At 39.0% G+C, this 15,973-nt stretch overlaps 1 protein-coding gene across 1 annotated transcript; it reads right to left on the reverse strand.

Annotated features, from left to right (window-relative positions):
- Nucleotides 1–5,653: 5,653 nt before the first annotated feature.
- On the reverse strand, nt 5,654–15,110 carry LOC120516072 (progranulin-like). The gene is made up of 6 exons (XM_039737526.1): nt 15,090–15,110; nt 14,845–14,877; nt 13,289–13,423; nt 11,952–12,113; nt 6,985–7,134; nt 5,654–5,740 (listed from the first exon to the last, which is right to left on the reverse strand). Exons 3-6 carry the CDS (start codon nt 13,421–13,423, stop codon nt 5,732–5,734), a joined length of 456 nt encoding a protein of 151 aa, XP_039593460.1. The 5' UTR covers nt 14,845–14,877; nt 15,090–15,110; the 3' UTR covers nt 5,654–5,731.
- Between the last annotated feature and the right edge of the window lie 863 nt (nt 15,111–15,973).

A 15,973-nucleotide genomic window follows, 5' to 3' on the forward strand; every position in this document is an offset into this window, starting at 1 on the left:
ATGGCCCCACTATCTTTGTGCCCCATATACCACACCACCAATTTTTTTGTTCCAACAGTCTTAGAGGGATCTATCCAATGTGGGTTAGTGTCAGACCAATAGCGGTGGTTTTGTTTGTTAACTTCACCATTCACATAAAAGTTTGCCTCATCACTGAACAAAATCTTCTGCGTAAATTGAGGGTCCTGTTCCAATTTTTGTTTTACCCTTTCTGCAAATTCAGTGCGCCGATCTGGGTCATCCTCATTGACATGCTGCAGTAGCTGGAGTTTGTAAGGGTGCCATTTGTGAGTAGCTAATATCCGCCGAAGGGATGTTCGACTAATGCCACTTTCCAGTGACATGCGGCGAGTGCTACGCTGTGGGCTCTTGCTGAATGAAGCTAGGACAGCCACTGATGTTTCTTCATTAGTGACAGTTTTCATGCTTCCACATTTTGGCAAATCCAACACTGAACCAGTTTCACGAAACTTAGCAAGCAGTTTGCTAACTGTAGCATGGGAGATGGGTGGTCTCATAGGGTGTCTTGCATTGAAATCTGCTGCAATGACCCGGTTACTGCGTTCACCAGACATCAACACAATTTCTATCCGCTCCTCACGTGTTAACCTCTGCGACATGTCAATGGCTGTAAACATAGAGAAACTTGTAAATAACTCATGAAAGAATAAAGTTACATTAAAACCAAGCACACCATTGTTTTTCTTGTGAAATTCCCAATAAGTTTGATGTGTTAATTGACCCTCTTCCTATTGAAAAAACAAAAGTTGGATCCAAAATGGCCGACTTCTAAATGGCCACCATGGTCACCACCCATCTTGAAAAGTTTCCCCCCTCACATATACTAATGTGCCACAAACAGGAAGTTAATATTACCAACCATTCCCATTTTATTAAGGTGTATCCATATAAATGGCCCACCCTGTAGATTTCCAGTACGGAAAATCCCAAAATAGTGGCACCATTCCAATTTAAAATGTAGGCTTTTCAGTTCTTTTCCAGTACTGGTATACTACGTCTCTACTAAGCAGTTGTTTTATCATGTTATCAGATGACCTGTGACATGCACCTAACCTGAATACCAACTAACCTTTTAGGCTTTTTTGTTGATTAAAGATAGGAAGAAATTGCAAAAACAGCTATATAACTGTTAGCTGTAACCTTTTACCTGTCTCACTATCCATATTATACCTCACGTATTCAGCCTTAGTGACTGGGTACCATGCTTTGCTGACTGGGACTGTTTTTACTTCACGTTTACAACTAATAGAGGACTTCCCAAAAGCATACTTTTGAGCCTTAAGGGACTACAGCTAAAAAAAGGACTGAACAGTCTTATGATTCGGGCTTCAAGTTTTTATTTACAGATTATATTTGTATAATAACTAAGAGCAGCAAATTTAAGCAATACAAAGGATTATACAAACTGGGTGGGTCCAGTCAATCTTCATTAATTCCCTGATAGCCTAGTCACCTAGTTAAATATCCTTAAATGAAAAATGAAAAGAAGGATTTCTTGCTGGAGACATAGCTTTTTGGAAAGTGTCCAACAACTACTGTAAAGAAATTGCAAGCTTTGTTTAAATGTCCATATTCAGCTAAAAGGCTCTTTGTAAATGTCCCTTTTTGCAGCTGAGATGAGCTCTGTATAAATGCTGCAGGAAAGCAACTGAAAGTTCCAATTTTGCAACAGGCACAAGAACCAACTAGACTAAAAGAAGTACTTTTGAAAAAAGTAATAAAAGCCACACCAACATCCCTGATCCCGCCTGCAACCACAGTTATCTACTCACCCAAATTAGTGCACACAGCTTTCTGGCTTTCTTTCTGCTAAAAGAATGGATAACATTTTTACAGTTTCTCAAAACATAGGAATATTACTAAATCATTATTAAGGTCAACTCCCATGGAAATCAAAAGCTGTTTGAAGCTGCAAAGTGACTAGCTATATAAAAGATTGTAAGATCCTGCTTCACGGTCTAACTACAGTTATGTGATATACTATGAATCCTGCTTGCTTTACAGTTTTCCAATGGAAACACTGCACGTCTGTTCGTTATGACAAAATTTTCAGACTTTGGCTTCATACCTGAAAAATTCATTTGAAAATTTTAAAGCATCTCCAACACAGCAAGGTTAAAAGCAGTGTCCCCCAGGGTTCAGTGCTGGGGTTGCTGTACTTTTTAATTTATATAAATGATTTTGATAAAAATGCACATAACAATCTGGTTAAGTTTGCAGATAATACTGATTTGAGTCAGTTGAATGATTGAAGATGGCCTAGGACAGGTTTCAAACTAGGGCAAATTTATATCAGACGAAATTTAATACAAATAATCTTGTATTATATATTGGGGATCTGAAACTGGAAAGTACATTTTATGTGAAACACTTCAGTGAATTCATCACTGTCTACATCAGGACAATGTTCAAGAAGCAAATAGTAAGGCTAACATGATGTTAAGTTATATAGCTTGATGTGTCAAGTACAAATCAAGGCAGTTATTCTTAAGCTTTGAAAACCATTTGTGAAGTCATGTCTGGGATACTCTATGTACTTCTGTTCTCAATATTAGAAAACATAAAACAAACAAAACAACATAGTGAAGCTTCAAGGAAGAGCAGCTATCAAGTGTCTCAGAATTAGTCCTAGGAATTGCACTAAATGTCACACCAGGATAAAAATCTGTTCTTCCTCAGAGTAGGACATAACAAGTAAATTTACAAAGTCCCAGTTCCAGTGAAAAATAGGAATTAAGTCTGAGAATGAATGATGTCACAAATTCACTGCACTACTTGCAGTAATTTGACACTTACGATGATGTTTTGTAGTGTTCTGACAGCAACGCTGAGGCTTCACCACAAATAAAATATTTATTATCAAAGAAGGAGGAGGAAAACCTAATAAGCTACATTGCATGTAATGGCTGCCACTTTGCACCATCCTGGATAATATTGTTAATGAACACTGAGGTGGAAAGACCAAGACACACACCAAATGAGAGTAAAGCCCGATAACAGTCACATTTATTTCACAATGAATGCTCCAGGGATTGTTCCTGCCTTGTGCACTATGCTTGCTGGAATAGGCTCCAGCTTCCCCACGTCCCTGCTCAGGATAATGCAGGTTTAGAAAACGGGTGGATGATCCACAGCTGTAACTTCAGATGAATCACCTTCCTACTGTTAATAGAAATTAGAAAATGCCTCGTAAAGTAACAGTTTTACTGAAACTATCCACAGCTATTCTTTCTGTTTCTTCAGTCAACATTCACTCTTCCAGTGTTCCCAGTTGTCTTCTACTGTGCTGTGCTCTTTCTCTCTCCGTGATCACTCCTTAACTTCTGTGAGGCTCTATTTATCTGAAGTTCTGGGAGTCTCCGCCTGCCTTCTTGAACCTTCCTGAGCTTAGAAAATGTAAAGGGAATGTTCCAGGGGTAGGTGGAATGCAAAGTTCAGTGTACCCATGTAATAATTCAGTGTAAATCACCCATCCAGCTCCTTCTTTCTTCAGGGTAATATGCTGGCTACTCCAGTACAGTTTGCACCCATGACCACCTGTGTGTTAATACTGTGATATCACTTGTGATTCACATACAGACAGAGTCAAAATTATGTTAACACTAAGGTAGATTCAAATTGTTCTTTTATGGTGTGGAGGAGAGATGGGGTAGGGGTTATTCTGATGGAACTGTATGTCAAGGGTGTTTTGGAAGTGAAAACAGTGTCAGACAGAGTAATGGATATGAAGCTGGAAATTGGAGGAGTGATAATGAATGTTGTTAGTGCATATGCCCTGCAAGTTGGGTGTGCAATGGATGAGAAAGAAGATTTGCAGAGTGAGTTGGATGAAGTGATAGACATCGTACCCAGGGACAGAAAGTGGTGATTAGAGTGGATTTCAATGGACATTTTGGAGAAGGGAACAGAGGAGATAAGTAGGAGATGGATAGATATGGTGTCAAGGAGATGAATGAAGAAGGTCAGATGATAGTGGATTTTGCAAAAAGAATGGGCATGGCTGTGGTGAATACATATTTTAAGAAGAGGGAGGAACACAGGGTGATGTACAAGAGTGGAGGAAGATGCACAAAGGTAGATTATATCCTATGCAGAAAAGTCAATCTGAAGGAGGTTAAAGACTGCAAAGTGGTGGCAGTGGAGGAGGAGAGTGTGTTGAGCAGATGGAAAGAGTACTTTGAGAGGCTGATGAAAGAAATGAATGACAGAGGGAGAAGGTTGAATGATGTGGAGATAGTGAATCAGGAAGTGCAACAGATTAGCAAGGAGGAAGTAAGGACAGCTATAAAGAGGATGAAGAATGGAAAGGATGTTGGTCCAGCTCACATACCTGTGGAAGCATTGAGGTGTTTAGGAGAGATGGCAGTGGAGTTTTTAACCAGATTGTTTAATGGAATCTTGGAAAGTGAGAGGATGCCTGAGGAGTGGAGATGTTTACTGGTACCGATTTTTAAGAATAAGGGGGATGTGCAGAGGTGTAGTAATCACAGGGGGATAAAATTGATGAGCCACAGCATGAAGTTATGGGAAAGAGTAGTGGAAGCTAGGTTAAGAAGGGAGGTGATGATTAGTGAGCAAAAGTATAGTTCCATGCCAAGAAAGAGCACAACAGGTATCAGCAAGAGTGAAAGGGAAGGTCTACAGGACGGTAGTGAGACCAGCTTTGTTATATGGGTTGGAGACAGAGCTGGAGGTGGCAGTTAAAGTTGCTAAGATTTGCATTGGGTGTGATGAGGATGGACAGGATTAGAAATGAAGACATCAGAGGGTTGGGTCAAGTTGGACGTTTGGGAGACAAAGTCAGAGAGGCGAGATTGCATTGGTTTCGACATGTGCAGAGTAAATTGGTAAAAGGATGTTAAAGACAGCACTGCCAGGCAAGAAGAAAAGAGGAAGGCGTATGAGAAGATTTATGGATGTTGTGAGAGAGGACATGCAGAGGTGATGGGTGTGACAGAGCAAGATGCAGAAGACAGGGAGATATGGAAAAAGATGATCTGCTGTGGCAACTCCTAACTGAAACACCCAAAAGAAGAAGAAGAAGGTGCTAGACTGTGACGATTAAGTGTTCCCTTCATTTTTCGAGCAGTGTATTTATCAATGCAATAGCTTGTTAACTAAATCAAAGTTAACTTTTAATTATCTCTTCTAATGCACTTCTGCCAGTTTTGGAGTTTATACTATTTAAAGACCTCACTGCTAATGTGTAGGATTGTTCTCACAGATGCTTTGAATTGAACAGCAATCATAAAATATCAGTTTATGTGTTTATTTTTATCTTTGCTTTCCAAAATTCCACACTGATGCATTCTTGAATAATTCCCCCAAATTGCATGTTGTTCAGAATAGTACTCAACTGAATGCTCATTGTGGAAGTTCTTTAATATTACACTATTTCCTTATTTCAGTACAGTTTTAAATGAGTAACATGAAGACAATGAGGATCACATTGTGATACCTTGTTTTTTTAACTATTATATGCCCTCCTTTAAATTATTTCATTTTCTACATATCTTGGAAGAACTTTTGTTTTATATATCAGTATGCCACATTTTGTGCATAACACTAAAAACAATGCCATTGTTTAAATGATGAATTTTATTCAAAATGTTCAGAAAACACTGAAAGAAAATGCTGTAAATGAATTACTGGATAGAAATTTAAAATAAAAAGCAGGAACCAAAATCTCCAGAAAACAGGATGTACATCATTACTGACCCTGCAAATGAAATATGAACAAACTGTCAGATAATCACAAACAAGAAGACAGCATATTTAATATTTTCATTTTCTGTATTTCAGCTCCCTTGGAACATAGAATATAATCTTAATTTGAATTTCATGCCTTATCATATGATTTTGAGATGAGAAAAGAGAACCAAAATATATCAACTAATTATTTAAAGTTATATGTAACTGAAAGCAGAAACATACAAAACATGAAGTGGAACTAAAATCTCCCCTGGAGAAAAGCAAGTCCCTCTGGGTACAGTTGTAGCACATTCCAGGTGTTCTAGAGGGATGAATGAGCTGAATTAGGTCAGTGTCCAAACCTGTGGCCTTAGCATGTGAGCTAAATGGGAAGGTGTGATTCTGTACCATTTACCTATGCTTGTATTAACAGCAGATTTTCATGGACCAAAATAATTCAATTTTAGCAAATGCCCAATGGCTACCAAAAACAGTCTCCCAAAAATACATTTTTTTTTATTTTTATCCCATGAAAATAATTTTTATTGTACTAACAACTGAATCAAGCTTTGTTTCCCATCATCAAAATGTTTTTTCTTTGCACAAAGTAATTAAAATGTTCTTCTTTCAGATCATGAACTCAGATTTAGTCAAGAAAATGTTGAATGAAACTAATCTTCAGAAAAATAAAGGATAGCAAAGTTAAGGTAGTAGCTGAGAAATTAACAGTTGAACAACAATAATATATTTTTAGCAGGGGAAATTAATTCATGATATTTTGTTTTATTAATGGAGCTACACTGCGCTGAAACGGACTGTATAAATAGTTTACTGTTTTGTGTTCAGTCAGAATTAGTTCCTTATTAACTCCCATAAAATGTACATATATAATGTATTATATTGAACAGAAGTAGCTTTGCTTTATAAAAAAAATAAATTCCAAAGATCAAAGTTAGTACATGAGCTCTGAAACTCTGGCCTATTGTAAACATGAGCCAGTTCATATTTTTATAAAAAAAATTTCCAGAACTCATTAAATATGGTTGCTTAATTTGTTTACAGCTAAGTGATTCTTGGGTTATCAGGCACGCAGACTTGGATCAGAGCAGCTCTTGTATCATTCACATAGTTAGATTGTGGTGACAAACTTTTGCAATATTAAGCTAAGGGGAAGGTTATTTATTGTATATGAATGAATGCCTGGTGAGCTTTAATAATGTTATACTGTCCAAATGTTCATACTTCTCCTTTTATAGTTAAATTAGAACTTACTTCCAGAAGAGGTTGATTCAAAGCCTTTTGCGGCACAGCAGGTTCTCTCTTGGCCCACAGGATGCCATACCCACCTTTAACACACTGGTTAAACGAAACACACCTGGTGCCATATGGGCAGCAAGTGTAGCCATCAGAGCAGCAAACACCCTGTCAGAAATGAGAAGGCACATGTACCGTATTGCCAGTTAGTATGTTAGGTAAGTTAAATTAAATCTATAAAATATTGAAAAGCACAATTATAGAAATATGTTATAATACTTTTTTTTGAAGTACAGTATTTCATAAAAACATGTAGTAATTTGCGATGTGAAACGTGCACAAAGAAGCTGCTGTGCTTTCATTTTAGCAGCCTCTTGTAAACTATATTAGTCAAATTATATTTTAATATAACATTAATACATTTAATAGGCTTATTAATGTATCTCTGTGGTGGGTTGCGCCATGCCCGGGATTGGTTCTTGTCTTGCGCTCTGTGTTGGTTGGGATTGGCTCCAGCAGACCCCTGTGACCCTGTGTTCAGATTCAGCGGGTTGGAAAATGGATGGATGGATGTATCTTTTAATTACTCCTCAGCAAAATGCCGTGGAGAGAGTATTCTTCAAAAGCAGTCTATTACAGCCTGGATGGATGGATTAATGTATCTACATCTCTGATTGCATGCATAATTTTTTCAAGATGATTTATTTACAGTATGTTAGGCTAACTGCTTTCTTATTATTTAAGAGAATTCATAACATTCTTGTGCAATGAGTAGAAAACCAACATCTACCAAAGGATGACACACATTACCAGCACGGATCCTAATTGGGCATACCCAACTTGTTTTCCAGTTTTCCCTGGCATCCCCTTGTTTGAAATGTGCACGGTCATATGTTACAAATGTAGCACAATATGGTGATGTATTTATAATATGGAGATGTAAAGGATATAGTAGCTTTTTTTCCACTGATTTTTCTAAAACACCTATGCAGTTTAGAGTCAATGGGAAGAAGGTGCCCATCCCAGAAGCAAAGGGAAGAACCAGTCCTAGATGGTGCACCAAGCCATTTCAGGACGCAATCATACATACTTGCATTCAGTCATACCAGGTCAGTTTAGGGTCACCAAGTCAAGTAAAATCAAGATGGGGAGCATCTCCACGCACTACTCGACGAAACAACTCGGGATCCCGGTTTGCAACCCCCCAGGCAGACACGCGGTCCAGTCCCACCCTCCACAAATGACCCTCTATCTGTTGCAGCCAGGTGTTACGTGGGCAACCCCCCCTTTGCCTGGTCCAGCCACTTGGGTCTCCAACAATTAGGATCTTACGAGTGGGATCACCCTCGGGGAAACACACCACATGGCTGTAGTGACTTAACTGATGCTCCCTCACAATGCAGGTAATGTGCCTCATTCGGGGCTCCATGAGAAACCACTCATTCATCACAAAGTCAAACCAACAATACCCAAGGATTCTCCGAAGAGACACAGTGCCAAAGGAGTCCAGTCTTCGTCTCAGGTCACTGGATAGCATCCATGTCTCGCAACCATATAGCAAGACAGGAAGCACCAGGACTCTAAAGACTTGGACCTTCGCCCTTTTACATAGATATCGGGAGCACCACACACCCCTTTCCAGGGACCTCATGACCCCTCATGCTCTCCCAATCAGTCTACTGACTTCATAGGAAGAGTCACCAGAGACATGAATGTCGCTGGCAAGGTAAGTAAACCTCTCAACAAGGTCGACACTCTCTCCGCAAACAGACACACTGCTGATGGCTGTGCCCAAGAGGTCATTAAAGGGCAGGATCTTAGTTTTTATCCAGGACACTCGCAAGCCCAGACACTCAGACTTCTCACTCGGTCTCTCGAGCGCCCCGATCAGAGCCTCCATTGACTCTGCAAAGATCACAGCATCATCAGCAAAGTCAAGATCCACGAATTTTTCTTCACCAACAGATGCCCCACAGCCGCTGGACCCCACGACCTTGCCCAACACCCAGTACATACAAGCATTGAACAGAGTAGGAGCAAGAACACACCCCTGAAGAACCTCAGAATCAACTGGGAAAAATGCAGAGGTCCTGCCTCCACTCTGCACAGCACTAACAGTACCAGTGTACAGGCTGGCCATGATATCCAGCACCCTCAAGGGGATCCTGTGAACCCTCAGAATGCCCTAAAGGGCAGCTCGATAAACTGAGTCGAATGCTTTGCGAAAATCGACAAAGGCTGCAAAGAAACTCTGCCGATATCCGCATTTGCGCTCCACGAGAACCCTCAGCGCCAGGATGCAGTCGATGGTAGACTTCTTAGGCGAAAATCCAGACTGTTCCGGTCGCTGGTAGGTGAGCAAGTGATCACGGATCCCATTGAGGACGACCCTAGCAAGGACCTTACCCAGAGCAGCAAGAGCAGTATTATCTCCCTGTAGTTGCTGCAATCCAGGCGATCACCCTTCCCTTTCCAGATAGGGATGACAAGTCCCATTTTCCAGTCAATTGGGATGATGCCAGTCTCCCAAATAGAAGCAAAGATTGCTTGCAATGCCAGGAGGACAGCCTTACCACCAGCCTGGAGAAGTTCATCCCAGATGCCACAGATCCCTGCAGCCTTTCCTTCCCTCAGCTAGTTCACCACCTGGGCAATCTCATTGAGATTGGGTGGTTCACTGCTAATTGGAGGATCAGCCTCAAGGACCATGGACCCAGAGATATCCAACATCCTAGTCGGAGGATCAGCTTTGAACAGCTGCTCAAAGTAGCCAGCCCAGCAGGTCATAACTGCAGTGTCATCCGTAAGGACTGTTCCATCAGACACCCTGACTGCGACTGTCCGAGGAACAGATTTGGATGTGCGTAATGCCTCGATTCCTCCGCAAGCAGGACGTGGGTCGCTAGAACACAGATGATTTGTCACTTGCTCACAGATTCCTCTAACAAATGCCTCCTTATTTGCCCTCAGAGCCCTCGCAGCCATCCTTCTCAGTTCCCGGTACAGACCAGAGTTGCCATTGAGCCATGCGCTGTGTCTCATCTCGATGATATCCAGGATGCCCTGCGAGATTAAACACTTCTTTCTGGGATCACCGGTGTTTTGTTGGTGTTACCGGCGTGTGCTACTGGCGTTAGGGTCACCAGCTAGTTCAAAATGAATATGTATGTAAAATGGAGAACACCTACACAAACAGGAAGAGGTCATGTAGACTCAACAAAGACGGTGACCATGTCAGGTATCAAACCTGAGTCCATAGTGATCTGAGACAGAAGTACAGTGGAACCTTGGGTCACGAATGTCTCGGACCACATGCAAATCGGGTTATGACCAAAAAGTTCGCCAAACTTTTGCATCTATTCACGACCACACACTTGGGTGACGAACAAGCCAGTTTTCCTTCTGGTTCGTACGCGACGATGATGTTCGCACGTATTCAGTCTCTCCCTGTGCATTCCCTGTACAGTGAGCAAGAGAGAGAGCGCGAGAGAGAGACAGCGTGAGAAGGCAGTTAAAGAAGGCAGTAAGGCCGAGAAGGCAGTTAAAGAATGCACCTGGCTTGTTTTTAAAGAGACTGCTTTGAGCAATGTTTTAATCTCGTTGGATTTAATGAAGACTTTTTTCTTTTGGATTTTAACCTCCACTTCACTTTTATTTTTATGGGATCATTTATTTATTGAAGGATTCTGAAAGCACTGCACTTTATTTAATTTGGACTTTGTTTTTGATTGTTATTTTGTTGATTTTAATAAAAGCACTTGGTACTTTTTGCACCATCCGATTGCTCCATTGTAGTGCCTCACTGTCATGCGCATCGTAAACATTACTGACGGTGACGGGTTTAAGTGCTCCCGGAAGTGACATGGGAGCATGCAGCGAACCCACATCTTCACAGGCTTTACCTCAAAACTGTAGTTCCTTCTCACTTAGTACTCGACTCAGGCAAGGTTAGTTTTCTTGGTTGTTTATGGTTAGTTTTTGTATAAATTACGGATTTTTCAAATTTTCATTTTTTTCCCTGTGCTTAAAACTCATTAAAAAAAAGTGTTTACAGGGAGGGGTTCGTAAGGCAATAGCGTGAACTCTTGCAATGTTAGTTTTCTCTGTTCAAGGTTTTCTCAGTGTTATTCAATGTTTTTACATTTAGTTTACTATTACACTGTGTATGCTATGGTATAATTAACTCTTTTTGTACTTATAAATCTTTAAAAATTATATATTTACATACAAATCGTACGGTCCGGATTAACTGTATTTACATAAAATCCTATGGGGAAAGTTACTTCAGGTCACGACCAAATCGGGTTGCGACCAGAGTTTTGGAACAAATTACGGTTGTGACCCGAGGTTCCACTGTACTAGTCCTTGAGTTCTTACGCCACTCTTGTCAATCTTTACTTCTTTTACCAATGATTTGAAATAGATGAGTTTTATTCTGAATAATTACATTATTTTTATAATAAAAAGTATATATACATATTATATAAATATATAAGCACAATTATTTCTGTCTGAAAGCTTAATCCAGCAACATATTGTCAGGGTCATCGAATTCCCATTTATAACTGGAACCAAAAGTCTTTGATATCCTAGAGATCCTGAAGCCCCAGCTCCAAAACATCAGTCCAAGGCAGAAGGTCTATGAATTCCTTTACCATTGAGACAAGCTCAATAACGGAGCTACAAGAATGCCCATGTCACAGGCTATGATAGTTGTATCCAAAGGCAAAAAAGTATAATTGTTAATTTTCTTTAACTAGCATTGCACATGAGTTTGAAGTGAGGATACAAATGTGTCATAAATGCACAAGCTGAACAAAGTAGTATTTCAGTTTTTCCATAACGGATCTGTATAAATAATGCAAAACTTAGTTTCTGGATGTGTAGATGATTTTCTTTCCTTGATTAAATACTATTAATATGTTTATGCAATGTTTGGAAGGAGTAATGACACCAGATTTTTTTGAATTAATAGGAAAGCCTACCTGAGAATAAGGACAGCAGCCCCAATCACCAGTGGCATGCCTACAACATGTCTGTAAGCCAGGGCAAACATACAAACTGTCGCATCGGACTTGTGGACTTTCCTCTTTGTCATTTGATCTTTCGAAAGATGTCATTTCCTGACCTTGCACTGGAGGCATTTCCTAGAAGGAAAAAAATAATCAATGGGAAGAATAGAAGCATATTCCTAGGTGCAGATATACATAAGTGTTAATTAATATCTAAGAGTACTCAACAGGCAATGTTTTTGGCTCATAATATAAAACAGAAATGTGTTGTGGGTTGGTGTCTATAAAGAGCATAGGGAGAACACGCCAGGAGTATTGGAGAAATATTAAGATTTCTGTAAGACTTGGTGAAAACTGTGCTTATAATTTGGAGTGGCTACTGAAGTGCTCCTGTGACCACCTCTTTAAGTTTGTAGTAAAAACACTGCTAGAATGAGCATTCTTGTGTATGTTCACATAGTATCATCTCAGGACTTTCAGAGTTTACATTGATATTCATCATCTTGTTAGTTTTGTGCGATTTAAATAATTTTCAAACAATACCTTGGGATCACTTATATTGTTATATATGTTTCCTTTGATGTGGAATACACAAAGTTCTGTTTACAGTATATACTTGTATGTTGTGTGTGTGCGTGTGAACATATTTGTATAATATGCCTTAAATACAGTGTGCCATTATGGTCTTTATAATAAAACTGTCTTTATAGTAAAAATAATGCAAGAGAAAAAACTGAAAAGAGCTGAAGAGCTTATTTCAGGGACTAAAAGCATGGATCTGTCAGAAGAAAATGTAAGAACAGAATTGCTTCAATTGAGGGAAAAGACAGGTAAATACTAATTACAATTCTGAGATACATATAATTAAGTGACTCTGTTCCATTAGAAGTCCACAACTAGTGCACTCTAGTAAAGATTTTACCTATATGCAGATCATTTATAACTCTAAACCTGGTAGTAGTAACAAAATACTAAGTGCCTTAGGTTTATTGTTGGTGAGCTGAGAGGGATCTAGGTGATTGTTTTTGTCATTATGTTTATTTGGTTGTGAGCTGCTAGTTAAGGACCTGGTTACTCTACTTAAAAAAAACATGAAAATTACTCCACAATTGTAAGCTTTGATCAGTGGTTGCTTAATGCAGACTTGCATCCACTCTGGTCGTGCATTGTAGCCTCAAACTGACTGCTGTGTCATTCTACTTTTCAATATAACCAGTTGGTGCTGTCATGTAAACTCACCCTGGTAGTTTTAATTGTATTTTGACCTATCAAGTGACATTTTGACTCATGCAATACATTTCTGTATTTACCTTTGCACGGCAGCATTCATAACCATTCAGTGTCTCACAGCAGCTTGAACCTTCTGGACAGATCATGTCATTCTGGCAAAGCTGAGAAGCAGAGACTAGTCCTGTGACTAAAAGAAGTAATCCAACTTGCAGCATCTGAGGAAAAAAGAAAACATAAAAAGTGAGTAATTTTAGCATAGCATTTAGAACAGCGCTTCACAGCTACCAGGCCTACCTTTTGTGTGGACTTTGCATGGCAGAATCCTTTCTGTGGTGTCACAATATAACTTCCTTCATGTAATTGCTGTGTATTTGAGCATATGATTTGAGTGCACTCTGTTTGATGAATGGTGTCTCATCTGGAGTGAGATTCAGTCTAGTGACAAACACTTTTTATCCCGTGTGGAGTTGAATCAATGTTTCATTATTTATATCAGATTCTTGATAGAGAGATCAAATATTACAAGGATGAATTTTCAAAAGTCATACAATATGTTTATATCTATGAACACATCCATTTACAGATGAAGCCTTCTTACCTAAAACATGCACTTTTGCTGGCTTCATGGGGTCTGTTGTGGAATCTGTACAACTTTATTTCCACTAAGGTGAATTAAACCTGCGTCCATTATAATGCTTCAGTACTGAGTGCTTATGAAAATCAGCATTTGTTAGCAATTTTTTTGTTTTAAAGTTAGATATATATAATATGCATGCTTGTATTTTCATTACAGATGTTATGCTAAATAATATGAAATGCTCATTTTATTGCACTTTGTGACCAGTTGTTGCCCACATTTAAAAATTAATCAGAATTAAATGACATTTGGTTTAATTACCCAGATGGTACAAAGCCACATTAAACATCCCTTATCCCCCTATTGTAGTGTTAATAGACACACTGTTTTCAAAATAAGTATTGTAATACCCCAGGTACAAAAATCTGTCCTTTTGTATCTGTCATGATGAATTTTAACATTCATCCATTCCTTTTTCTAAGCTGGTGTAATCCTCAATGGGATGCCATCACTGGACACACTCACTCATAGTGGACCAAGTGAGAGAAATCAGCTAAGATAGCTGCCAATCTTTGGTATGTAGAAAGAAGTCAAATTGCACAGAGAAAAATCCACATGAACACAAAGTTCCTGAAGTTCTTGAAGCTGTGTGGCAACAATGTTAGGCACTTTGCTACTCTTGGTTTCATGAGTGAAATTTAAAATTTCACCTCAACTACCTGCATACTGCAGTAATAAAAAGAGACGACAACTGCCATCCTTAAACTGCAGCCATTGTTGTGTACAGATGTTCATGCTAAGCCAATGTACTGTTCAGTCGATTCATAATGTAATTCACTTTCTTACTGAAAGCACTGTGAGAGGACTTGAATTCCATTTCAGTGTCCTTTTACTTTAATGGCACTGTTTTATCAAATGGTGGCTGTTTATTCTGGTTTTGTTGTACTCATTTTTTTAGTTTTTTGCATTTGTCAAATGTGTTACTTAAAATGCTGTACAGTAATGTACAGTAAGGAGTCACTTGATTCAGTGTACTCTTAAAAAATACTTTTCACTCACCTTCCTGTAAAGTCACAGATGTTCTCTTTACTCCTGAAAGGAAAATAAAACAAATTATTTACAGCTAAGAGAAAACACGTGCATGCTTACAATTTGAAGAATTTAATATTAAGCAGCTTGGTTAATAAACTCTAATTTGGTAAAACGAGAGATGTTTGAAAATAGTACAGAAAGGCATTTTTTCAAACCCTTATCAAGTCACTCAGTCAGCACTGTTCAAAGTGGAAAAGGCGACTCCAACTTACACGTGCAGAAGAGTCTCCGGCTTGTCCCAATGTTTGTCTCTATGACAGCCTGCTTATATATGCTGGCTGTCTTCTGTACTTCCTCAATTTTATTTATTTTGTAGCCCTGCATTTGCACTATTCCTATAATTAAGTACACAATTTCAGGAAATCAATTCTCTTAATCAGTTTCCCTGTTTGGTATTAAAGTTTCATAAAAGTGTGTAATGTATTACTGAACGTAAACATCCCACAGAGCAAACAAATAGTAAACGCTTCTCTTTTGACCTTTGCTTTACAATATAACAATGAGTAAATATAAGCATTGGTGTTCCTTGAATGAGGTTTGAGTTTCTAGACTACAAACACATATTTACAGATTCTTTCTGCGTTTCTGTGAGTTTTCTCCAAAGTGTGGTTTTCTGCCACATGCCAAAGACACGGAGATTAGATAAAATACATGAACAGGTGTATTTTTTGTATTCCCTAAGTATTATTCAGTTGCTCTAGCAGAAGCACAGAATACAGTATAAAACAGTGAAATAAAAACAAGCACAAACAATGACATATGAATGCAAGATGCAGAGCTGTAATATTTCTAATATTTAGTAAAACAAAGAATTGTCTTTCTTCAGCTCTTGTGCCTAGTTTATCTTACTATAGTAAACAAAAGCATGATGGTAGGATATATTACATTTTCTGTTGGCAATGGGTGAAAAAGGGCCACAGTAGCAGCTCTTAGCACACCCTAGGAGAATGAACTTGTGACTAACAGAGCTTCAGGACAACACAGCATGGAGATGATGGGCGCCATTTGTCATAAGTGAAGTAAGGGTCAGTCCTGTAACAGTTGTAACAACTGGACTTCATGATCAGTTTATTTAAGCACCAGGCAGACCGCATTG

Source organism: Polypterus senegalus, chromosome 15, assembly GCF_016835505.1.
Source record: "Polypterus senegalus isolate Bchr_013 chromosome 15, ASM1683550v1, whole genome shotgun sequence".
NCBI lineage: Eukaryota > Metazoa > Chordata > Cladistia > Polypteriformes > Polypteridae > Polypterus > Polypterus senegalus.

Coding starts and splice junctions, on each gene's coding strand:
- LOC120516072 (XM_039737526.1), bottom strand. CDS start 13,423: ATGCTGCAAGTTGGATTACTTCTTTTAGTCACAGGACTAGTCTCTGCT. Junction 12,114..13,288: donor ATGAATGCTGCCGTGCAAAG/GTAAATACAGAA, acceptor TTTTCCTTCTAG/GAAATGCCTCCAGTGCAAGG. Junction 7,135..11,951: donor GCTGCTGTCCTTATTCTCAG/GTAGGCTTTCCT, acceptor CATTTCTGACAG/GGTGTTTGCTGCTCTGATGG.